Source organism: Triplophysa rosa, linkage group LG6 (genome assembly GCF_024868665.1).
Source record: "Triplophysa rosa linkage group LG6, Trosa_1v2, whole genome shotgun sequence".
In the NCBI taxonomy this organism is placed as follows: Eukaryota; Metazoa; Chordata; class Actinopteri; order Cypriniformes; family Nemacheilidae; genus Triplophysa; species Triplophysa rosa.
In genome coordinates this window covers 817,646-841,701 of record NC_079895.1, presented here as the reverse complement: position 1 = coordinate 841,701, position 24,056 = coordinate 817,646, and the positions used below count along the sequence as shown (strand labels likewise).

At 41.3% G+C, this 24,056-nt stretch overlaps 4 protein-coding genes across 11 annotated transcripts in view; 2 read left to right on the top strand and 2 right to left on the bottom strand.

Annotated features, from left to right (window-relative positions):
- The first annotated feature begins 582 nt into the window (after positions 1 to 582).
- On the top strand, positions 583 to 4,565 carry rab9a (RAB9A, member RAS oncogene family). Its single transcript, XM_057336884.1, has 3 exons — positions 583 to 734; positions 1,907 to 1,939; positions 2,079 to 4,565. The coding sequence occupies exon 3, from the start codon at positions 2,099 to 2,101 to the stop codon at positions 2,702 to 2,704; it is 606 nt and encodes a 201-aa protein (XP_057192867.1). The 5' UTR covers positions 583 to 734; positions 1,907 to 1,939; positions 2,079 to 2,098; the 3' UTR covers positions 2,705 to 4,565.
- A 27-nt stretch (positions 4,566 to 4,592) lies between these two features.
- trappc2 (trafficking protein particle complex subunit 2) lies at positions 4,593 to 5,661 on the bottom strand. The gene is made up of 5 exons (XM_057336886.1): positions 5,468 to 5,661; positions 5,280 to 5,394; positions 5,057 to 5,200; positions 4,770 to 4,856; positions 4,593 to 4,705 (listed from the first exon to the last, which is right to left on the bottom strand). The coding sequence occupies exons 2-5, from the start codon at positions 5,370 to 5,372 to the stop codon at positions 4,607 to 4,609; spliced, it is 423 nt and encodes a 140-aa protein (XP_057192869.1). The 5' UTR covers positions 5,373 to 5,394; positions 5,468 to 5,661; the 3' UTR covers positions 4,593 to 4,606.
- A 701-nt stretch (positions 5,662 to 6,362) lies between these two features.
- ofd1 (OFD1 centriole and centriolar satellite protein) lies at positions 6,363 to 18,264 on the top strand. 6 transcript variants are annotated; one of them, XM_057336857.1, is made up of 22 exons: positions 6,365 to 6,912; positions 7,870 to 8,070; positions 8,157 to 8,225; positions 8,323 to 8,350; positions 8,622 to 8,705; positions 8,809 to 8,945; positions 9,122 to 9,295; positions 9,364 to 9,470; positions 9,556 to 9,675; positions 10,158 to 10,231; positions 10,826 to 10,917; positions 11,012 to 11,168; positions 11,954 to 12,084; positions 12,286 to 12,397; positions 12,889 to 13,389; positions 13,570 to 13,723; positions 14,440 to 14,564; positions 14,967 to 15,041; positions 15,175 to 15,251; positions 15,460 to 15,612; positions 15,755 to 15,825; positions 15,906 to 18,264. In XM_057336857.1, exons 1-22 carry the CDS (start codon positions 6,817 to 6,819, stop codon positions 15,949 to 15,951), a joined length of 2,784 nt encoding a protein of 927 aa, XP_057192840.1. In that variant the 5' UTR covers positions 6,365 to 6,816; the 3' UTR covers positions 15,952 to 18,264. The 6 variants fall into 6 exon arrangements, 5 of the variants coding, with proteins under 5 accessions (XP_057192840.1, XP_057192843.1, XP_057192842.1 ...); XM_057336860.1 differs by having other exon boundaries at positions 8,598 to 8,705; positions 13,030 to 13,389; XM_057336859.1 differs by having other exon boundaries at positions 8,598 to 8,705; positions 12,964 to 13,389.
- Positions 16,387 to 24,056, bottom strand: part of gpm6bb (glycoprotein M6Bb) — a 28,382-nt gene continuing 20,712 nt past the window's right edge. For 2 of the 3 annotated variants that reach the window (XM_057336882.1, XM_057336881.1), the window contains exons 2-7: positions 23,388 to 23,574; positions 23,069 to 23,225; positions 22,712 to 22,880; positions 22,557 to 22,630; positions 22,301 to 22,366; positions 16,387 to 18,507 (exon numbers count right to left, since the gene is read on the bottom strand). In XM_057336882.1, the coding sequence (XP_057192865.1) occupies positions 18,358 to 18,507; positions 22,301 to 22,366; positions 22,557 to 22,630; positions 22,712 to 22,880; positions 23,069 to 23,225; positions 23,388 to 23,574 (803 nt within the window). In that variant the 3' untranslated portion in view covers positions 16,387 to 18,357. Of the gene's footprint in view, positions 18,508 to 18,946; positions 21,151 to 22,300; positions 22,367 to 22,556; positions 22,631 to 22,711; positions 22,881 to 23,068; positions 23,226 to 23,387; positions 23,575 to 24,056 lie in introns of those variants that run through there. The other variant, XM_057336883.1, reaches the window with a different exon arrangement.

Sequence of the window (24,056 nt, the reverse complement as noted above, 5' to 3'; positions counted from 1 at the left end):
AAACGCATCTCAAGCCCTGTTGCACACCGTTGCAAACCGTTTTCCAGGAATCGTTGCGCACCGGTTTGAGCTTGACCACGCCCCTGGTCTATAAATTAATAAACTGCTAATCTAAATATGAATTAGATAAATCTCATAAAAGCATGTCTAGATCCTATTTTAGGACTATTTTTATGAAAATTAAGCACATTTGTAGTGTAATGACACACGTTTAAAACAAAGAACTCTTCAGACAATAAAATTCGCTGATAATAAGACTTACAGAAACAAACGCCCAGCAAACACAGAACGTTCCCCTAACGTTAGTTTCTGGTTCCAGAAAGTTTTTTTAAGGTTTGTTTTTTGGTTCCCAGAACGTTATGGGAACCAGAAGCTAACGTTCTATTAACGTAAATAAAACTTTCCCGGAGAACCAAAAACGAACAGAAAACAACGTTCTGAGAACCAAAAACTAACGTTATGGGGAACGTTCTGGGAACCAATAATTGTTAGCTGGGCGACTGCAAGCTCTGGATTACGTAGCACTGACGTCGGCAAATCACGTGATCGACGATGAGCCTGCGGTTCACGTGACACACGGCAACCAATAGGATTGTACGAGTGTGGCACCATCAGCAGGGCACGGGAAGAGATCTCAAACTCTTCATTATTTCACTTTATTTCTTTATTTGGTTTCTTTTATGAAATCCAGATTCGCGATTTTTCAAGTCCGATGAGTTTACAAGCGTCTGCAGGTGAGAGAGTTTGTGCGCTCGCGCTCAGATGGCGTGTTAAAGCTAAAGTTAGCTGTACACAACACTCACACTGTACACACATATGTCTGTGATTCTTATATGTGAGTGATATTTATCAGTGACGTATTCACCTTTATGATCTCTTTAAACTGACGTGTTCGTTTGGTTTGCTTAACGCTTCTCGTGTCTTTGCTTTTATTGTAAATGTCCGGCGAGTCATATGTCACCACAAAATCTGAAGAAAGGAATCTGTCATGTATTATATTTGTGTAGAAATAATAGAAAGCTTCTTTCAGGATCAGACATTTGACAAAATTCTTTAACATGCAATTGTAATGGCAATAGATGTGTTTGTATTATGCTTCTCTAAAGATTCTTAGGAATGCTATTCATTTTTTTACAATTTAGTTTTTCAGTAAAACAATCATGTAAACTTGATGTAATAATTAGTTATTAACATTATTCATGCATTTATCTCAAATATTTGTTTAAATGCCTGGTAACCGATATACAGAACAGATCTGATTGTTTTATTGCTTTTTTAAACATAAGTCATTATACTTTACAAACAAGAATAAACTTCGGCAGAAGTGAATAGAAAAACAACAAATGGTTAATATATCAATACTTTTCACTATAAAATATATTTTCATTTGACAGTAATAAAACCGCCACTGTTTGGCATTACTGTAGGGAGAATTGTTTGTTTGTTTGTTTATTTGTTATTGAAACGATTGTACTACAGAAGCACATGCACATGCAGTTCTCTCCTCGCAGGCGTACAGACTTGAATTCAACGTCTTCATTGTGTGTTTGTAGAGTTGTGTATGATGCTTGAGTCGTGCTGGTTAAACTGACTGACGTGCATGTTTTCTGAGTTCTAATGGACACTATCGCATGTGATCTGCAGGCCAGAGAAGCACATGACACGCGGCAGCTGAGCGAGTTTGTGTTGCACCACACGAGTCTTTGCAGCATTTCTTTAGCGCACCAGAGAGCAGTGTTACTTGTGGGATGTATCGGGTTGATCCGTTAAATGAAGTCTAAATATCATCAACAGGCTTTTAACCTGGAACGGTTGCAGATAATATTAAACATGTTCAATCTGAAACCCTCACAAGAATGTAAATCTTATCAATTGTGATGTCTAATTTTGTCACTTTCTGTTCTAGATTTTGAACGATGAATTATTTGCGGTGTTGAAGGTAAGTGAAACTCTGAACCTCCACGTGTAGTTCATAATGTTATAGATCCATTGTCATGCATTCATGACGGATGTGCACAGTGTTTGTCAGCTGAAATGTACTTGATTCAGACAGTGGTCTATCGCTGGTTTATTTGCAGGTCACCAGTGAGCGGTCAACATGTCATCCAAATCATCTCTTCTGAAAGTCATTCTTCTGGGCGACGGCGGCGTGGGCAAGAGCTCCCTCATGAACCGCTACGTCACCAACAAGTTCGACGCCCATCTCTTCCACACCATCGGCGTAGAGTTCCTCAATAAAGACCTGGAGGTGGACGGGCGTACCGTCACGCTGCAGATCTGGGATACGGCCGGCCAGGAGAGATTCCGCAGTCTGCGGACGCCCTTCTACCGCGGCTCCGACTGCTGTCTGTTGACCTTCAGCGTGGACGACAGCCAGAGCTTCCACAACCTAGCCAACTGGAAGAAAGAGTTCGTCTATTACGCCGACGTTAAAGAGCCCGACAGTTTCCCCTTTGTGGTTCTGGGAAATAAGCTGGACGTGTCGGAGAGGCAGGTGACCAGTGAGGAGGCCCAGGAGTGGTGCAGAGAAAACGGCGACCACCCGTATTTTGAGACCAGCGCTAAAGATGCGACCAACGTTGCCACAGCGTTTGAAGAAGCCGTCAGAAGAGTTCTAGCCCTGGAGGACCGGCAGGAACATTTGATTCCGACAGACACCATCAATCTGCACCGGAAGCCACGCGGCGGCACGCCCTGCTGTTAATGGACCACACGTGCGTCTCCATTTCCATGAGTTATTTAATGCTCCTGCAGCGAACTGAATGAGTCTGCGTTAGATTTAAACATGCACTTGAGTACAAACACTGGGTCGGGTGACATCTGGACTGAACTGTTTAGTGGCTGGGATTTCTGTGGGTCAATGTGTCGATGGATCCGTCTGCAGTTTAGTAATGATGAGCAAATGCAATAAATGCACTGCAAAAAAATCGTTTTCTTAATCAGGATTTCTCATCTGGATTTCCAGTTAAAAATATCCAAACATCCTTTAAACAAGACCGGTTTACTCGTGTGTAGATATGCTGTTCCCACAGTGTTTTTTGAAAGAAATTCAGTAGGTTTTATGGCTAAAGCAAGAAACAAATGCCCAGCGGGGTTTTAAAATTGGTTCTACATCTATAACGTCTGAACAGGAGTCGTAAGATTTTGCACGAGTTTGCTTGTGAGTGTTTCGAGGGTGTCTGAATGTTTCTACTGGAACACTCGACCAAAATTGTGATTAAGAAATGTCTGTTTCATGCGATTTTTCCTATAACTACGATTAACTAATGCAGCTCTTGTATTACAGAGCGAGTGTTCATAAACTGTGACTGATGTCTAATATATTAACGGTATCATACCATTGTGTAGAGAGTGCCAAATATAAATACTTATACTAAAAATGAGCGTACTTGCGTCAAAAGAAAAGCACTAAAATCTTCTAATTGTAGATTGTTAAATTGAAATTAAAGCAGAAACATTGAACAATGCTTATTGAACTTGTTTTTTTATTTAATTCAATTAAAATCACGTTTATTTGTATAGCGCTTTTCACTGTTTACACTGTTGCAGAGCAGCTTAACACAAGGGCGCAATGTAAATAACAGAAAACAATAAAATGATATAAACAAAATTATTAAATTTGTAATAGCATGTAAAGTCTGGTGCCGGCGTCATCTAAAACTCCTTGCAAAGGCCGGTGTCATCTTTCCGCATGTGTTGGGTATATTTATATTAATATATTATTATATAAACATATTGTAGTTGTGTGTCATGTAAATCAACATGAAGTCCAGATTCTTGATTTATTTTAGTCCAAAGAAAATATTCACTGTAAACTCATCAAAATGTACTCGGAATGTAATAACTGGTTCTGCCTCTTCTTTGATTTTCCTTTTGGCAGACGTCACAAATCTCTTCCCTCCAGCTGCATATCTGGTATGTAATGGCTAGTTTTCATGATCCATATATATATATATGTTTCCCACTAGAATGAATGAGGTCAACATGAAAAGCTGTTTGCTACTCATTCTTTTTCTGTGTATTTGAGCGGTCGTTGAGTTTGTTACTGTTAGATTACAGTAACTAGTTACACCCAACACTGGAAATGGAATAGTTGCTTTCTAAACTAAGCAGTGCTGTATACTACCTTCTATAAACAGCGTGTTTAATCCAGGTTTGTTTGTTTATTAATCAGTTTTAAGCTTCATCTCTGCCTATATCATTCTCAGTTTGTTTGTCACACTCGAAAGTAAATATTGAATTACTGGATTCAGTGTTTTGCGCTTTACAGAGAAAATGTGCATACATGGCACAATATACATCTTACATACTGTAGAAATAGTTTGAGCAGTGTGGTACTGTTATGCGGAACACAGCGCTGGGGTGTGTTTTTAAAAACCAGTCTTTGCCAAAAACAAACAAAAATCAGACTTCAGAACTTTGCTTTATTCACAGATGAATGCACAGAACCCTCGACAACAACAGTTAATGTGAATATAGACTGGAATATAAGTGAGATTGAAATAGAGAGATGCTTAAACGCATTATAAACAACACATGTGTATAGTTCTGCATAAGGACACAATTTAACAAAAATGTACATATCACAATTATAATATGAAAGTAATTAACTGAGCAGATGTTTCTTTCCGAGAAACTGCACTTTCCTGTCCAACGCTGTGGAGCGAATCGGTGCGTTGACTTCATAGAAGGGATTCATTGCAAACTGGGTAAAGATACAAAGATTAAGAAAAATTCAACATAGAAATATAGAAATATAAGATGTTTACCTTGATGTACAGCTCATAAACATCATTAAAGAAGTTCTTGATTCCGTCTTCTTGCCGGACATCATGCAGCATTATAAATCTCATATGTATGCAAGCAAAGTTAAGGAATAATCACTGTACACACATTTGCAGATTTATCAGTGATAGTTCATGAACAAGTTCTGCAAGATGAGAGCAGTCAAAACAATGAACATTTTTGCCATCTACATATTTTTCTAATATCATAGTTAAATGACTATTGTTCTAAACGGTTGAAAATATATGTATAGAATGATGTTCAGGATATGACCAGCGGTGACGAATGCAGACACGAACCATTCATTAAACTTGTCCACAGTCTTCAGATACATGTTGTTGGACGACCACATGTTCTCATCCACCAGATCCAGAGCCGCATGAGCGATGAACTGATTCAGATGTCTGTGGTCATCCTGTCACGAGACCATCACGTACACACACAGCGTCAGTCTGTGACGTCACATACTGTAACCATCAGATCATCACACTCACCTTTGATTCTGCCTTTCCAGAAGGAAGAAACTCCATCTCGAACACCGGGTTGTCATGATGACCCACCATAACAAAATAAAAACTGCCCGACATTGTGAAACCTCACGACAGATAACTGCAGAGAGTGACAAAAGCAGTCAGTCAATGGAGACTACACACAAACAAACCCGCGCTACATAAACACGTACCACAGAAGAAATGACGTAATTCTCTTAGTTCAAATGACACACATTCTAACACTGCAAGTCTTTAAAATAAACACAGACTGTGTTCTGTGCAACAATGATAAATATACACGGAATGCAACGTATTTCTGTAAGAAGATCGCGTTATGATGACTATACACTTCCTGTTTCCGGTGGCCGTACCAAAGACTCGTTCTAAGAAAAGTCTCCGCACTAGGCAACGCCAGCTATTTCGCTCGTACCGAGTCCAATATATCTCTAAAATCGCTGGCTAAGGTGAAAATAAAACAACACAGTTTTCCGACTAACTATAAAACCTGACATCAACTGTACCATAAATTCTGTTTTCTACTCTCAAATTGCGGAAAACACGTTTCACGTTGAAGAACAGAGCCCCTACCCCAGGCTTAGCGATTTATTGGAGAGGGGCGTGTCTGCATCCCGGAGCGCTCCAAATGGGGGCGGGATCTCCAAAATGAGCCGGGGAATAATTTATGCAGTTCGTACCGTGTTTTTTTAGGTTTTACAAACCTAAAAAATGTACACTAATGCGTGTTGCTAGTACTGTGGTAAATTAGTCGAATATATCTTTTTTCGACTTTTGGAACCCTGACCCACCCTACTAACCTTAATCGGTTTTACATTCTGTCGTTCTATATATTCCCCTGCCGTACCCTCACCCTAAACCTAACGACTCTGGGGGGAGAACTCTCTCCAAATTTGCTTAAATTTAGTGTGAAATATGAATTGCATTTTCAGCGTTCAACTTGCAAACCTCTATTTGGAAAAGTAAATGAAGTCTATAGGCGTGTGGTTCTTCATGCAGTGCTGCAGAGCGTATGCCTCCTTTTGGAGGTTACCACCCAATTTTGGAGTCCACGCCCCATTCGGGAGCGCGCCGGCCTGCAGAGATATGAGGCTTGTTCGATTTGATGCGGCGCCGCAAGATCCGACAGGCGGATGACATCAAAGTAGCGCGAGAGCGATTCGAAAGCAAACTATTTATCGTTTTTCTATGTACGTATGTATCGGATCTTCGGCGCCGCATCAAGTCGAACAAGCCTATGTACTTGGAGTGCGGCAACTTTTTTTTTTAATTGAGCTTTACCAAAGAAGTACAAAAAGACATTGAGTGCGGCATCTTGTTAATCTGTGTGATCTTTGGTGTTACGCAGCGACACAAACAGCCAATCAGAGCGCTGTATGATATCTGCGTCATCGGGATAAACCCGGAAGTGTAATAGTCTGCTGGCCGTTAGAAATTTAAAAGGATTTCCGCGAGACCTGGCGTTGCTAAGGAACGGCGCGTGATAGAGAACATCGACCGATGAAATATTACGAATGATCCGATCATGTCTGTGAATGAAGAAGAAAGTTTATCTGCAGATGAGATCAGACAGAAGCTTTATCAGACGTTTAAGAGCCGCGGGCTGCTCGACTCTCTGAAGGTTTGTGTTCATTCTACAGTCACTGCACAGCAAGGGTTTTATTTACATGTAACTTATTCATGTAACCGATGATTTTATCTTACAATTGTGAGCGCATTATAACATTTTTAACGAGCTAACACAGTAAGTGTAGACTACAAAACAATGTTTACAAGTAGGACTGGAGAGGACGGTTAAGATGCTTCTATAAACTGTGTCTATTAGCAACTGCCTAGCAACACATACGTACCTGTCAATACAAATTCTGCTGGTTTCAATTATGATTATGAGCCATAAAAAGTTAAACCAGTACAAAATGTGTTTTGGGTCTCATCCCAGTAGGATTTATTGGTGTTCTATTGGTTCAGACCAATTAAAATCCCAACACATTACCAGTGTTGAGCAAGTTCCTCTGAAAAAGTAATGAATTACTAGTTACTAATCACATAGTCAATAGTGTAATTAGATTTCTGTACAGATGACTCTCTCCAGAAAGTATTTAATGACTTATTACTAATGACTTTCTATATCCTACATCAACCTTGATTAGTTAAGTGATTCAAGGATAGACGTGAAACAACTCTTTTAATTCAGTCAAATAAATCATATAAAACTACATAAAGTACTCTTATTAACTGACCAAAGTATTACAAATTATACATTAAAGCACGGATTTTAAGGTTAGACTTTGAATTTTGATGTCAATTCCACTATTGCACACACACATGCGTATATTACACACAGTATTGAGTTTAATTGCATCAGAAGTAACTGTAATTAAATAACAGAAAAAATAAGAGTAATCCCTTACTTTACTTTTTCAAAGGAGAAGCAATTAAATGACAGTAACTAATTACGTAGTAACTAGTTACACCATTATAGTTTCCATTCAAACCTATACAATTCCCATTATTAACTCCAGTAAAGTTTGTGTTTTCATGTTTTGTTCGGTCGTTGTGATCATGTGATGTTCTGCAGACGCAGCTTCGGAATCAGCTGATCCAGGAGCTGCAGCAGCCGGTTCGGACACGACGCACTGTCCTCAGATCAGCATCAGCAGCATCATCAGCCGTGTTAGCTACAGCGTGTAACAGTGTGATGATCGATCACCTGAAGAGCATCGGCTGTGAATACACGCTGTCTGTCTTCTATCCAGAGTGTGGAATGAGTAAAGACAAGGTGATTTTATCAACGGTTTGTTTAAATCTGAAGTGCAGGAATAGAATGATGATGATGTCATTTGTTTTTGTTTGTTTGACTTGAAGGTGCTGTCGAGCAGAGATCTCCTTCAGCTTATGAAGATCAGCCCTCACATGCCTTTATACAAAGCTGTGGTAATAAATACGTCACGAGAGGATATTACCTGTGTGTAAAGCTGACGCTGAATTAATAGTAGTACTTGTGTTTTTTCATTCTTTAATCTTTGAACAGATGTCAAATCTCCAGAAGGGACAGACAGGTATGATATGATATGATGTTTTATTTGAAACAAACAAAGTGTTAATACATCCTAATGTTTTCATAGCTCATTGTGAATTCTAGGAGAAGCGAGTTGCTCCTGCGGCCGGTTTCACGAAGCGTTCTTTATACATTTGTTTGCTTGTTTCAGTCCATCGTGACTGGTTACTTCCCAAAGATGAATGGTTTTCATATGATTGAATACTTCAGTAGAAGTTGAGGAGGAGTGGTTGTTGTTTTCTCCACAGGATTCTTGATGACTTTGTTTACAGAAGTCGCAGATCATCTTCATGGTTCAGTAAACTGCGACGCCGCCTCTCAAACCTCCGCTGAAGACGCTCATAAAGAGTCTCTCGGTATGTCGAAGGCCTTCATGTTGGCTGCTTCTCGTCTTTTGCTCGGTGAACTATTGGAGTTGGTTGTGTTTGAGCGTCAGAGCGTGTCACGTGTGTTGTGCAGTGGAGAAGATGCAGATGATCGAGCAGGAGTATGAGCGCGTGAGAAACAGAGAGGACCGCTGGACGTCTGTGGAGGCCAAACTCACACAACACAGAAGAGACATCGAAGAACAAGCTCAGGTGGAACTCAAAGCAAAGGTGTGTCTTCATCGCACCTGACGGTCACTACACTTCATTTTAGGTGGACACTATTTCTGAAAACGACATCAAACTTCATAGTATGCGTTCTTATTTTAGTTTCAAGAGTAAAGGTTTGTTTGTAAGGGTGTGTTAGTTTAAGAGCTCATCCTGATGTTTCCATCGTCGTCACACAGCTTCAGCACTTCATGGATGTGGAGATCACGAAGGTGAAGAGAGAGGAACAAGAGAAATCTCGTAAAGAAATCCTGGAGCTGAGGCGAGACATGGAGAGAACGCACGAGCTGAGGTCGGAAGCTCTCGTGAGCCGTGAAAGAAACGCCATCCAGCGATTACAGAAACATCAGGAGGTAGGACATCTTCATCTTTAAAGCCAAGTTACTCTGTTAAACTAACAATGTGCTTCAACCCAATCCAGATGGAGGAGAAGGAGCTTTACACACAAAGACAGATGTTGCTGAAGGACATTGAATCTGTGCGTCACAGAGAGACGGAAGTCAAACGGAGAACTGAAGCCTTTGAGAAGTGAGTCGCACACCCGAAAGCCTCTTGTTTCTCTTTCGCTCGGGTCCTGGGGTGTCGCTAAACATCGTTTGTGTCTTGAGCGCAGGTCGTGTAAGTTTCACGAGGAGAAGATGAAGACCGTGGAAGATCTGATGAGGAGAAGAGAGCTGTCTGTGAAGAACACGGAGGATTCGTTCCAGCAGAAACTGAAGAGCGAGGTGATGAAGTGAGTGCAAATGAGTCGACGTCTGTTCTGAATCCTGCAGGGGGCGCTCTTGTCAAACAACCCGCACATCTCACTGTTACCACATCACCAGCTCTTGTCTCTTTGGATCAGTGCTCAATACATCCTCAAGTATATAAAAGAAAAACTGACAAGAGTGTGTGTGTGTGTGTGTGTGTGTTCATGTTTGTATATCCCGGTGGGGACCTAAACCTGAACGCACACCAGCACATGGGGACTCGTGTCACCGTGGGGACCAAAACTGAGGTCCTCATGGGCACAAAAGCTAATAAATTGTACAGAACAATATTTAAAAAAGATCTAAAAATGCAAAAAGTGTTCTATGATCTTTAGGTTTAGGGATAGGGTTAGGGATAGGGGATAGAATATACAGTTTGTACAGTATAAAAACATTACGCCTATGGACTGTCCCCACGGAGATAGTAAACCAGACATGTGTGTGTGCGTGCGCGTGTGTTTGTCAGGTATCAGCTGGAACTGAAGGAAGATTACATGAAGAGAACTGAGATGCTCGCTGAAAATGAGAAAAAGAATAAAGGTTTGAATGTTGAAATCTAAGTGACATATATTATATCAGATGTTTACACTACCGGTCAAGTTTTTGGACGCTGGTGAAATGTTTCATGTTATTTGACAAAAAAACCTCTTGATCTGAGAGTGTACGCTTAAATGTCTGAAATTTGTTTAGTAGACAAAAATATAATTTTGCTAACAAACATGTTCTTTTTCGTGACAAAACATTTTATTTCATAAAAAAAGTTTTTGAAATGGCTGACCTTGACTGAATAATGAAGAGAGAGCAGCCAATAAGAGCACAGAACAGATGCGAACTCCTTTAATATGGTTTGAAAAGCATGGCAGGGCGAGACCTCCTGAAGCTGCTTGAGAAAATGACAAGAAAACATTTCTGCAAATTGATCATGATAAAATACAACACGTTTGAATTATTATTATTATTATTTTAGTTACTTAGAACATAATTCCCATAGTTCCCTTTCATTTGTTTAATACTTTTGATGAGTTTATTATTACTCCAAAATATGGAAAACTTTACACGCAAGTAAGTGTCCAAAAACCTTTGAGCGCTAGTGTGTGTATATAGTGTGTGTGTTGATGTTTTGTGTGTCTGCAGTTGAAAGTGTTGGTCTGCAGAAAGAATGGGCTGTTATTGAAGCTAAAGCTGAAGAACACGAGAGAAGTTTATCAGAAGTCAAACGTCTGCTGGTAAAACCAACACACTTATGATGTGTAAATCTTGAGTTGAGTGATGTGATGGCGTCAGGGGAGATTCTGAAGTGGCGTGTCTGGTGTGTTTGAGATGGAGCTGGAGACGCTCAGAGGACAGAAACGTCAGCTTGAGGAGAAACTGGACGACATGAGGGATTATTCAGAGCTGAAGAGACAAACGCTTGAACATCAGACACAGATCAGACTCACGAGACAACAGCTGGAGGAGAACCGGCGACTCGCACGAGGTCTGTCTGGTCGATGGTGATATTCTGTCTGAATCCAGCGGAAGGCCATGAGTTACCATGATTTTACCACAGTAATGCCACGGTCACACTAGACTTTGAGCATGCAAAACTCGTTCAGACGCTGCTGCAGAAATGCAGCCGATTCCTCCATCTTTGACATTTCTGTGCTGAGAGGTCACGTTGTGAGGTTTTGACCTTCTATTGGTCTCACCCATTCACGTGACGCGAATTCACAGGTCAAAGTTCACCAAACGGGAAGTTTGCTGCGAGGCGAAACGTGAAATATGTTTGGACGGGCTTGCAGTCTGACGCATTTGCATGTGTGGATGGAAAGTGAAGTCTAGTGTGACCGTGGCTTAAGGTGTGTTTCTAAACCCCCAACATACATGAACAGTGACAACAACACTTCCTGCTTTTCTAAAAGCACTGTGCTTCTCATAAGTATTCTATTTGGCAGAGTAAATGATTGGTTCAATATGTAATTCATGTCACATACAGTATGTTGAGTGTTTGTGCTTCAGTGTACATGAATGCGGCTCGTTGATTCTGTCTGAATGCATCGAGAAAAACTGTTTTTCTGTTTGTTCTTCTATTCCGAGAGGATCAAAATGCAACAAACATTTGCCGAGTAAATATACGTTCAGTTTCACCTCTACAGGGCTCAGATACGCATGTCTGTTTGCATGTGCTCTGTTGCCTGGTTTTACTGGAACACAGAACTGTTTGCTAGTTGAGCTCCGTTGTTGTCTTCAGTTCCACACAGATGTGTTGTTGTCGTTGTGTAGAAGTCAGCGGTCCGTCTGAAGAGCAGCTGCGGCTGCAGGCAGAGCTGCAGAGACTGCAGACGGCACGCAGACGTGATGAAGAAGAGTTTGAGACGCAGAAGAATGTTCTGCACACGCAGCTTCAACATGAGGTCAGTCTTACGGACCCCTCAAACACTCATCACTCATCATGGCACTCTAATGAGCACCACAAACTAAACAAAACACATGCTCGGACTCATTATGCTCATCAGAATGTGCTGAATTATCCGGAAAATAATGTCATCTGGACTATATTCTGACGCAAGTGTGTGTTTGTGCGTGTTATCGTGTGTGTGTTTGCGCGTGTGTAGGTGCAGAAGTGCGCTCTGTTAAAGGCTCAGCTGATGGAGTGTGAGGAACGCACGCGGTGGATGAACGCAAACGCTGAAGAGATTCAACTTCAGCTGAAACACACACAACAAGGTTCTTCACACACTGTCTGAAGCGCTTATAACCGCGATTCTCTCCAGATTCTCTCAAACCTCAAGCACTTTACATCCATTGCTGCTGATGTACAGCCCTGATCACACACTGATGGACCTGACTCACTAGATTACCATTTATTCCATATCCTCTGACTAGACCGTTTTGAGCATCATTTACTGTGCTTTACACTAAACACTGAGCATTCATGACACAAATCAAACATTCTGTGTTACAGGTTTCAGTGAATCTGATATTCAGCCTCTTTCTAGATCCGAAATCTCTTTCGTACAGATTTGCAAGCTAAAAACTTGCAAATGTATGTCTCTCAGGGTTGCCACATTTATTTCTTTATCTGGGAATGAGAATGAAATATTGGATATAAATCCTGTAATTCTCTGCAGTTGTTTTAGGTGTGGGAACCCTGTGATTAGCCTCTCAATCTGTTCTCTGTTCTTTGTTTGTGTGTTGTGTCGGTGATGGGAGCGCAGCTCTAGAGAATGAGATTCTTCGCAATCCCAAACCTTCTCTGGTAGATCGATCTGTTCTCTGTCTGAATCCTCCAGACATGTCTATCGACAGCGCTCTCTTCAGACGAGCGACAGGTTCTGATGCCGCTTTGTGTGAAGCAGGAGTGACTCTCAGAGCTCCGCGGTGTCGTGTCGAGGCTCCCGAGCGAGACTCTGAACTGCTGTCTGGTGCTTTGACCAGAATACGAGAGCTGGAAATAGAAGCTGACCGATTAGAAGACGCTTACAGAACCCACCAGCAGAGAGCTGATGCGTCACGTCACAGGACCACAACATCCACGTCTTACATCAAACCCAGAGTCACGTTCAGCGGAGCTTTAGATCCACACCAGCCGCTCGGCAGACCTCCTTCAGGAGACCAGACTCCACCCAGACTCGGCTCTCCTCCCGCCAGACGATTGTCTTCCACACCCGTCTCCATTTCCAGACCAGACGCTCATCAGACCCATCCCGTCGCTCACGGTATCGCTGTCTGTCACTCTTAAACATGATTGTGTGATGGCTTTGTGCGTGTCATTCATTCGTCTCTTGTCACAACAGTTTTTTCTCCACACGATTGTAATATAAGACACTGATGACGTCACTTCAGAGATGCTTCACATGTACAGCAGGTGTAAGTGAGATGTTTACTGTTTGACTCAGACCGGCTGAGGAAGACTGACACTGAAGGACCGGCGGTGATGTTCACTGATCTGAGGACAGACCGACAGATCTCACCGATCCCTCCTGCGGACAGCAGAGACCTGACGTCTGTCAGCAGCCCCACCATGAAGAGCACAACACGAGACCACAGCAGGTACATCACATCCATCATCCATCGCAGTCTTTAACTCGACTCAACTTTCTTTATATAGCGCTGTTTACCTGTTTCATTGCTTCAGTTTTTAGTTCATCTGAAGTTATACAAGTAAAAACAAAGATGTGAACACACACAGAAGACAGACACGCACACTCCGGTTCAAACACACCCACATACGAAACACGGACTCACAACTCCACACACACACACACGTCTGGTTTATTATCTCCGTGGGGACAGTCCATAGGCGTAATGTTTTTATACTGTACAAACTGTATATTCTATCCCCTATCCCTAACCCTATCCCTAAACCTAAAGATCATAGAACACTTTTTGCATTTTTAGATTTGTAAAAAATATTGTTCTGTACAATTTATTAGCTTTTGTGCCCATGAGGACCTCAATTTTAGTCCCCACAGTGACACGAGTCCCCATGTGTTGGTGTGTATTCAGGTTTAGGTCCCCACTAACATATAAAAACATGAACACACACACATTTAAGATAAAGGAGAGAGAAACACAGGTCACATGTTAAACAGACTATACATTCCTATATGTAATATTTAAAAAATTAAGTTTGTAAAACTTTAAAATTCTAATTCTAAAGCAGCCCCCCCCAGCCAGGCAAACAGTGCAAAACACTACGCAAACATCATCCATCACAATAAATATTGGGATTGTTAGATTGCGACGATGTGATTTGTTTCGTGCAGTCCACCCAGACTCCAGCAGATGATCTCCTCCCCCTCATCATCATCATCATCATCATCATCATCTCAAGGGTCATCATCACAGCCTGAGAAGATCAGTCTTCATGACCTCACCGACCCTGAACCACGTATGTTCTCCTCACAACTTCTTCAGTCCTACCCATTGAGAGAGAGAGAGAGAGTTGCGTCAACTCGGGTGACTCCAATGGAACTGTAGTTTGGCAGCAGTGGCGGCTCATGGAGCCTCTCAATAGTTTCTGGAAGTTACTGGTAACGCACGGAGCTGCAGCAAAACAGACCGATTGTGACGAACTTGTAATCCATTTAAAGACGTTAGTCATTTAATAAATCAAAGAAACAAAGCATTTGAAGAGAAAACATGACTTTCTAAAGGCTCCATGAATCACGTGACACGCGGAATGTTGAACTTCCCTTGTCGCGACTTTCTCTCTCGAGGGCTGTGGTCATACGGTGTCATGACAGACCTGTAGATGCTGAGATATGCGTGTCACGTGTGTTTGTGTGTTCAGTGGAGTGTGTAGATCAGGAGTGTATACTGGAGAAACTACAGGATACACACACACAGCGCTGTCTGCGGGATGAGGGTGAGACGCCTCATGTTCTCACAGCCGTCCGTCTGCCCTGCTGTTGTTTGTTCCTCATTAGTTTCTGCAGCTCTGATGTCACACATCTGATGGTTATGAATATACTGTGTGATGTGTGGCATGGTGTTTTCAGCCGTACCTTCATCAGACGCCCGTGAAGAGGAGGAGAGACCAGAGGAAAGAGAGGACGAGAGATTAGAGCAAGAGCTGGTGAGAGAGCAACACACACTTGCTTTGAACTCTGCGTGGGAGGTGTTTTCTTGTTAAAAGACTTTTGATCTTGTTGCATGTTGTAAATATGAGTGATGAATGTAGTCCCTCCCCTCATCACGTGATGTCACAGAGACGGATGGTTATACTGCTGTAAATGGACTGTGAGGTGTTTATAATGAGATCTTTACTTTTGATCTTGTTAAAGGAGATTCAACATGAGAAAGAAGCGGAAGAAGAACATGTGACAGGAGCGGCCTCAGTGATTGGAGGACGAGATGAAGAAGCTGAGAGAGTTGCTGATGTCATCAATCCACTGGAGAAATACATGATGATCCTCACGCAGGGAAAACCAGAGCAGGTGCATAAAAAACATCACATCTCACTGACGAGTAATCGTGATATTTCAGCACACTTTTATTTATCTTCTCTCGCTCTGTGTGTGTGTGTGTCAATAAACTTTTATTAATTGAAATCTTTATTGTGTGTTTCTGAACTTTAAGAGCCCAAAGAAAGAGTCTGACCGTGAAAGCCCTCAGGAGGAGCATCTTCTGTCTGAAATCAACGATGACAGGTCTGTTTATATTTTAATCAGCTGAGATTGTAAACGCACAGAATTCTGTTCCAGTGACAAACATTTCATTTGTTTTCCAGCATCGATGCAGTTTCACACGAAGAACCAGACGAGGAGTTCTGGTGAAGACCAGCGAGTCTCCTCACGTTTATGATTTTAGGATCTTGTGTGTATTTTTAATCTTCTTTTTTATTCACACAATAAATCGAAGCTGTGTGTCTGAATCTGTGCATTTATTAAAATGTGAATAAATGTGATATTACGGCAAGTTTCATTTTGTTAATGCATGAAGAAAAATGATCTGACACGCAAACATGTTTTCAACGTGCAACAAGTGATCTCGAAAAAGGCTCGGTGAAACACCACGTCTGTTTTATTTGTCATAAAATACAAGAACTTGTTTGAAGGTCTGAGCACACAAATATCAAATGACCACTTTTTGGGTAAAATCATAATCGTCCACCTGCTTTATGGGCGAATTAAACACGTTGAATGTTACCAGTTTAAAGCCTTGAGGGGAAACTTTTAAACCTGCACAAATACAAGAAATACACAAACACATTTTCATCAGATAAAAATCATTCTCTTGGAGTTTATAAAACAGTGTCCTGAATTACAGAGAGGTTTAGACAAAATATCACCATTAACGTCTGTTTAAATCTCAAAATGCAGTCGATACAGAAAAACTCAAAGAAATGCCTACAGTTATTAAAACTAATGTTTGACTACAGGTTACAAAGATACTATACAGAATACATAAACCAATAAACACATGACTTGAACTAAACAATTCTCTATATGTAACCACGTTATATCATGTTAAAAAGCAGAAAGGCAAATGCTGCAAACACAGTCAGTACAAATAACCACAACTGATACCATCACAGGTTTATTCCCTCAAACACTAGCAATGTCGTTTACCTTTTATAAAAGTCACAGCAAGATTTGTCAGTATTTACAATTGCACGTTTGTTGAACCTCCCTCAATCCAAACTAAACGAGAAAACAAAGCGTCGCGCTCCACTTTCTGAACTGGGTCACATTACTCACACTATTCCATTTAACACGCTGAAAAAACCCCAAAGAAAAACAGCCTGAGCCTCTTCCCTCATCATGTTCAACCAATTCGACACGTTTTAGCTGACATCCGGTCATAGCAACCGTAGGTCTGAGTTTCTTACTGTAAACATACAGATATTGTACATTCTTTTCTAACAGAACCCAAATGGTTTTATACTTCATGTTCATCAGGATGATTTGAGAATCCTGTGGGCTTCTAAGCAAGCAGGAAAAATCACGATGATGTCATTAATGTGTGTTCAGTACAACCACTGGACGTTTGCGGTTTTTCTGCATCACACATCGAGTTCATGGACACTCTAATGCGCCACACATCTTAGACACACAACTCTTAATGATACTTTTGAATGATCGATTGTATAACAACAGCAAACATTTTCAATCGTGAGGCCGATTTGATAGTAGCGGTCATTCTAGATCCCTGCATACAAGATTCTGACCCGGCCTTGAAACATTCGGAATAGTCTTACATACTGTTCAGAGTACACACATCCTTGGTATATTTAATATATATTTAGTACATAAAGCACACTGTATACCTCACGTACTGTTTCCCACAATGCAATGCAAACAACCGGACATTCGGTCACTGGTGATTGTAACGTTTCTTTTAAACGGACTGTCAAAAGTTCAGACATTTTACTACAAAATGTAATTTAAAAAAGGAAAAATTATATTTTATTTTCAAGGACGGCATTCGCCGTAAACATGCAACATCAAGATGTAGTGAGTTCAATGCATCACAATACTGTTAAAACCGTTGCATAACACGTTACCGTTCACATACTATTATCAAAACAAATAGTATTACGCATGTACTGCCCACAGTATTAAGTAAAGAGTAAACTAGTACTTCATTCTAAAGAAAACCTTCAATTGCTAAAAACATCATGCTTTCCAAGAACAGAAATCAGTTGAGTCGACCGATCAAAAAGATCACACCATATTGACATTTTCATGACTTCAGAATAAATCACTGAGAATGTTTTTGTTTTGTTTCATTCTTTTTCTTAGAAACAATAAGCCAAACTAGAAAAACGAGTCATAGAAATCATACAAATACAGGGAATACTTTCAAATTTTGAACGAGGGACTTTTTTCTATGATTCACATCACATTGATTTACGTTTCTCCCGACAACAAAAAAATCTGTCAATAGTCTACGAGTGGTTTGTAAAATAAATGCCCTTTCATTTGCATTTTGGATAGTGCAATGTTTCGAACTTTACCCAGCCGTCGCCGGTTCACAAAGGGCTACGGTCAGAAGCAGAAGAAAACATCAACAAATCTGACCTACGGAGAAACGTACACAACATAAAATACAAAAGGAGGTCCCCAGAAAAAAGCGGCTGGAAAAAGCACATTAGTTGAAAAAGAGCAGAGATGCATTAGTGTGTTAGGGTGGCTTTAGTTGGCAGTATAAAAGCGGCCCGCGTCCGTCACCTCCACGTCTTACGAGTATGAATTGAGACATTCTTTGGAGCGAGACTGGATGTCCTGAAGCTCCTGTTCCTCCTTCATTCTGATGTCCTGGTACGAGTGTAAGTGACTGGCGTCTTTAAGGTAGGCCCAGTTAGCAGAGAGGATCATTAGATAATGAATCTGCAAGAGAAGGTCAAGCGGATGACCGGTGAGCAGGTTAAACACGCAAAGCCACAGCTACACAACTATATAGACGACAGAAACACGCACGCTAAGTTTAAAGGAACAGTTCAGCCCAAAATGAAAATTCTGTCACTTCAAACCCGTCTGCTGTTCTCGATTCAGTCAAACGCAATACGAGCTTCATGAAAACATTACACAGGTTTGGTCTACATGAGTAAATCATGACAGAATGATTATTTATGGCCCATTCCTTTAATGCACAAACAACTACAAACTACTCAATATTGTTCCAGTATAACACACGTCGATAGACACAGACACGTGAACAAGAGAAAGTGGATTAAAAGCTAAGCAGCGCAGCTCGTGATGTTAGTCAAGAAAACGCCCAGTCCGTCCGCTCCGCTACACCACAATAAAAGACATCACGGACAGTTCGTACACAACGTATCTTTTTATTTCTTTTATAGAAAGATTCAACTACAGCGACTGAAATCTTACGGTCATATGAAATAACCTTTAGGTGAAGTGAAGCATGCAGTCTGTTAATTCTGATCACGTACAAACTAACAGAAGAAATTGTCAAACACGCACGTGATCCTGGAATATAAGCAGCATCACGTCTCCATCAAAAAAATATTAGAACATCTATACATATGGGACATTATAAACATTAAACACGCTGTATAACACTGACACTGGATTAACACAAGTGAATCTGAACGCGTGTAAACGCAAAGTGAGTTCAAAATCAAAGCCCCGCCTCGAAATTCTGATTGGATGAGCAGCAAAGTGCAGACAAACACACACCTCACCCCTGATACCGCCTACAACACACTTAAAGGGGAACTCCGACCAAACATTCGGCCATTTATTACTCGCCCTCAAGCAGTTTAACATCTGTAGGACCTCCATTTTCCCACAAACGCAAATGAAGGCAGCTTTAGAAGGAAGCTTTCTGACTCCTCCATAGAAGATTGCAATGCAACCAAACTTTAAAGCACTGAAAGCGCGTAAAGACATCGTAAAATAGTCCACGCGACTCCGGTGGTTCAGTATAAATTCATATAATGCGACGAGGATACTTTTCGTGCGCAAACAAACAAAACTAACGACTACATTCAAGAACTTCCTGATTTGAGTGTTCCCGAGAGCCACACGACAGTGCATCCGGTGTCAGCATCGCTCGGCGCATGCGTGTCCTGACGTAGAGCCTGTGTGGTCAGAATGCGCATGCGTCGAGCGACTGTCGTGTGGCTCATGTGTGGTTGCGTTGCAATCTATGGAGGAGTCAGAAAGCTTCCTTCTAAAACTACCTTCATTTGCGTTCTGGGGGAAAACGGAGGTCCTAGGGATGTTAAACTACTTGAGGGCGAGTAACTAATGGCAGAATTTTCATTTAACGACACCCTTTATCGTGGTAAAATCACTGCATCAGTCCTCAAGCCCTTTATTGTTTTAATAAACAAAAATATTCATCTTTGATGCTTCACTTTATTGTGATTGATGCCGTTTTATTATGAAATCTTTTATTATTATCCGATTCACACAAATCTCTCTAGGTTGTGTGAGTTTTGTTAAGCAATGTAACTTGAATACATTTGTGCACAGATCCCAGGTGTGTGTGTGTTTATTGGCTTTAAACAACTTGAAACGTTTTTCATCCAATCAGAATTTAGACTCAGAACATCGAGTTGATAATACAGCAATAAGGCACATCAGGTCATGCTTCACGGTGTTTACCGCGGTTAAAGGGGTAAATCACTGTAATTCAGTTTTTCACGGCTTAGTGCTTTGCTGTACACCCTAACTCACTGAAACAAGCTGAAAACTCAAAAATGTCAAATATATAGTGTTTGGCACAAACATGTGTGAGTTCACGAGCTATGTGTTCTTTTCTATTATTTTTAATGATTAATAGCGGAAGCAGACGCTGTTATGAGCGAGTCTTTTCATGACATCACGAGATTTATTATCTGACAGGAACACTATGTGTGTGTGTGTGTGTGTGTGTGTTTAACAGAATAGTACCAAACGTACGTGGCATCAACCGCAGTAAAACATGAAGACTGTGAATAGTGACATCTTATTACCGAGTCTGTCCTCAATGTAAACAAACTAAAAAATCAACATACATGAGAAAAGCAAAGAAATGAAAAGTGTATAAACGGGGTTAAAAGAAGAAAACACCAGCACATTTCTAAAAAACATTATTTCTCTTAGTAGAGCGTCACAGTCGAGTTCCAGAAGTGCGAGTCTTCTTCACTTCCTCCATACGAGTTCACTGCTTCAGAAAAGAACTCAACAATAATGAAGGAGTTTAAGCTGATGATCTTTAGACTTTCTGTGGAGCAACCGAAGACGACAGACACTTCCAGAACACTGACCTGTGATGGTGATCTTATTGATCGTCTGATATGAAGTCTCAGTTTTAAAAGAACACTGTGTGGTGATGGCACAGACATCTCTATACAGCGCTATATTTACACATGACACTGGCTGCTGTTTGTTTAGTCCATCAGGTGAGGGGTTCTAGTTCATTTCAGTAAAGTGAGACACGAGTTAAAATTTTGTGCAGCAATCTTCTCGACTCTTAAACTTCAAAACAGCAAAGTTATACGTGGTGACCATCATGTAGATGAGCTGGTGGAAGAGAAGCACAAGAATGCATGAGCGCATGGAGTGACACTGAGGAAAACATCTTTAACCTGTCTGTCTGTCTGTCTGTATCTATCTCTGGGTCTGTCTGTGGACTTTCACAAACTCAGAAAACTAAAGAAAAGCATGTATTTGAAAACATTTGTGAACATTCAAGCAGGATTTGACACAAACACCGGCATCACGCTAACCAATTTCTCAGCTAGTGAGAAACAACCTTAAAGGGGTCATATGACACGTCTAAAATGAATATTATGGTTTGTTTTAGATGTGATGTAATGTGTATACAGCATTTAAGGTTAAAACGCTGTATTTTCCACACACCGTGCATGTTTGTATCTCCTCTTTGCTCCGCCTCTCTGAAACGCGCTGATGTTTAACAAAGCTCATGGCTCTGAAAAGCGAGGTGTGCTGTGATTGGCCAGTTCACCAGTGCGTAGTGATTGGTGGAATACTGCAAGCGTGAAACGCCTCTGACCATATTTGGAACATCAGGTTCCTCTTCAATTGTACAGACAGGTACGCCCACCTTACTTGCGTCTACATTTGGGCGGTCTCAGTCAAATCAGACCACCAACTGACGTAGATTTGTGGGGGTGTGGCTACACAAGGTGTTTCAGGCAGGTGTGGGTGAGCATTCGCTTTTACATAGAACGACTCTTTTGTTCCCACACTTTCATTTCTGCAGTTTTACACGTCTAATACACGCATGGGCGACATATCCACATAACACGTATTCGCGCCATATGACCCCTTTAAAAGAAAAAGTTCACCCGATAAAGACACATCTGTCATTATTTCACAAACTCCGTGTGATGTTCTTTAGACAGTTGTGAAGAATCTTCACGCATGTTTCAGTGTCACATACATACAACTTCAACTTTTTGTTGATCATAATAACAGAATTTGTTTAGTCGTTTGATTACAGACTGAATTTACTTTCATTTTCACTGTAAAACAACAACCGTGTGTGTGTTTGGATGAGGAGTAAATAATGACGGAATGAATATTTTTGGGTGAACTGTGTCTTTAAGGAGAGCACATCAGAGCAGCGTGTGGTTTGCAGTAGGTGGAGTTGAGAGTGAAGAGGCTTGTGATTGGCTGGAGAAACACACATGAATACACAAACACTCACCAGAGCGATGACTGTGGCACCTGCTCCTGCACACGCTACTATATACAGGTGGTAAGACAGGTAGAACTGCGGACAGACAGACAGACAGACAGACAGACTGCATTACTGAAATGCACCCATAATACAACAAACATCAAAGCATCATGTGTTCAGAAAACAAAGAACAACCACTTTCAGTCCAGTTAAAATATAGTTTCGTTACATAAACACTTCACGTCAAAAGAATGTTTGAGAAAGTGGTTTTGTGAGGACATACCTCACTGGTGTTACAGATGTCTCCCAGAGTGGAGCCGCAAGCTTTGCCTGGTGTTGCGTTCCATGGAATAATCCCTGTTAGAGAGCACAACATATTTATCAAAACATGTATGCTTATGTAAAAACATCGATACAGGAGTTATGGAACTAGCGTACCGTACTGACGCACGTCCACACAGATGCTCTCGATAGACGTCAGGTTAGCCACCGGTGAGCGCATGGCGGCGCAGGTGGACCACATGTTGTAGAAAAGAAACACAGGTACTGCAGAGAAGCCGAAGACACCCAGCCAGGCGATGCCCAGGATATACGTCAGAAACACAAACTGAAAAAACCCACATTTCATTATGTTAGCATGACCATCCTGAATCTAACTCAGTCAGGATGGAAACGACTAGAATGACCGATAACACAAAACTGGGTAAACCACAGATTAATGTCTTCATTGAACTCGCTGCATTGCATTCTGGGATTGTGTTCTGTATTAAGCGTAAAGAATGAGACGTCCTGTACCATTCCACTGATGCAGCGGCCACAGATGGTGGTCTTAAACTCGCTGTGGAGTTCTTTCACTGCACTGGTGGTGTAAAATCCCTCGGCCAGCAGGATGATCCCGTACAGAAAGAAGAACGAAGCGATGCCGTAGATGACGTACTGCAGGAGCTGAACTCTGACAAAAAACAGAAATGACAACAGCTTACTTTTCATCCAAACCATCTGGAGAATTCCAGTCCTGTCAAACACAAGGATTCTTTTGAGGAAAAGCTGAAATCACGTGATATTTTATACGAATGAAATCTCTAAATTCTCAATAACACACGGATGGACTCACATGTCAGTCAGCATGGCGTGATCGGTGGTGATCTTGGAAAAGTGATTCTCCAGGATGGTGACGGTGCCCGTGAGGGCGACATGACCGCAGCCGCAGAAGAGCGCCACACCTGAGAAGCACAGGATGGTGGCCACGAGCGATGCGTACGGAACGCCGCCCAGACATTTAATACAGCACTCGAAACAACCTGCAGACACACACACACACGCACGCACACACACACACACACACTTCATTCAGTTAAACAGTTCACATCAAAAGACACTTTCAGAACGTGTTGAGAAACTTACAGACACATGAATCAAAGAGTCATATGTTATTAAACACATCGCCTATGGACTGTCCCGTGTGTGCGTGTGTTCTCAGACTGTGCACTAAACCTTAAGGCATGTAGATCACAGGCTGTTTACTGCATACTTTAAGGTTTCTGCTGCACAAACAAAAACAAACCAACAAATAGAAACCACATGGAGGGTTTGGCCGTTGTCTCAGATGAAGTGAATGTGTTCACAACACTAAAGAATAAAGAGCGGATAAAATAATATCACATCATCATCACAGTAGTAGAACTATATATGACCTGTAAGAAATGCGTGAATTAATTAGAGAGAGAGAGAGACAGAGAGAGAGAGAGAGAGAGAGAGAGAGAGAGAGAGAGAGAGAGAGAGA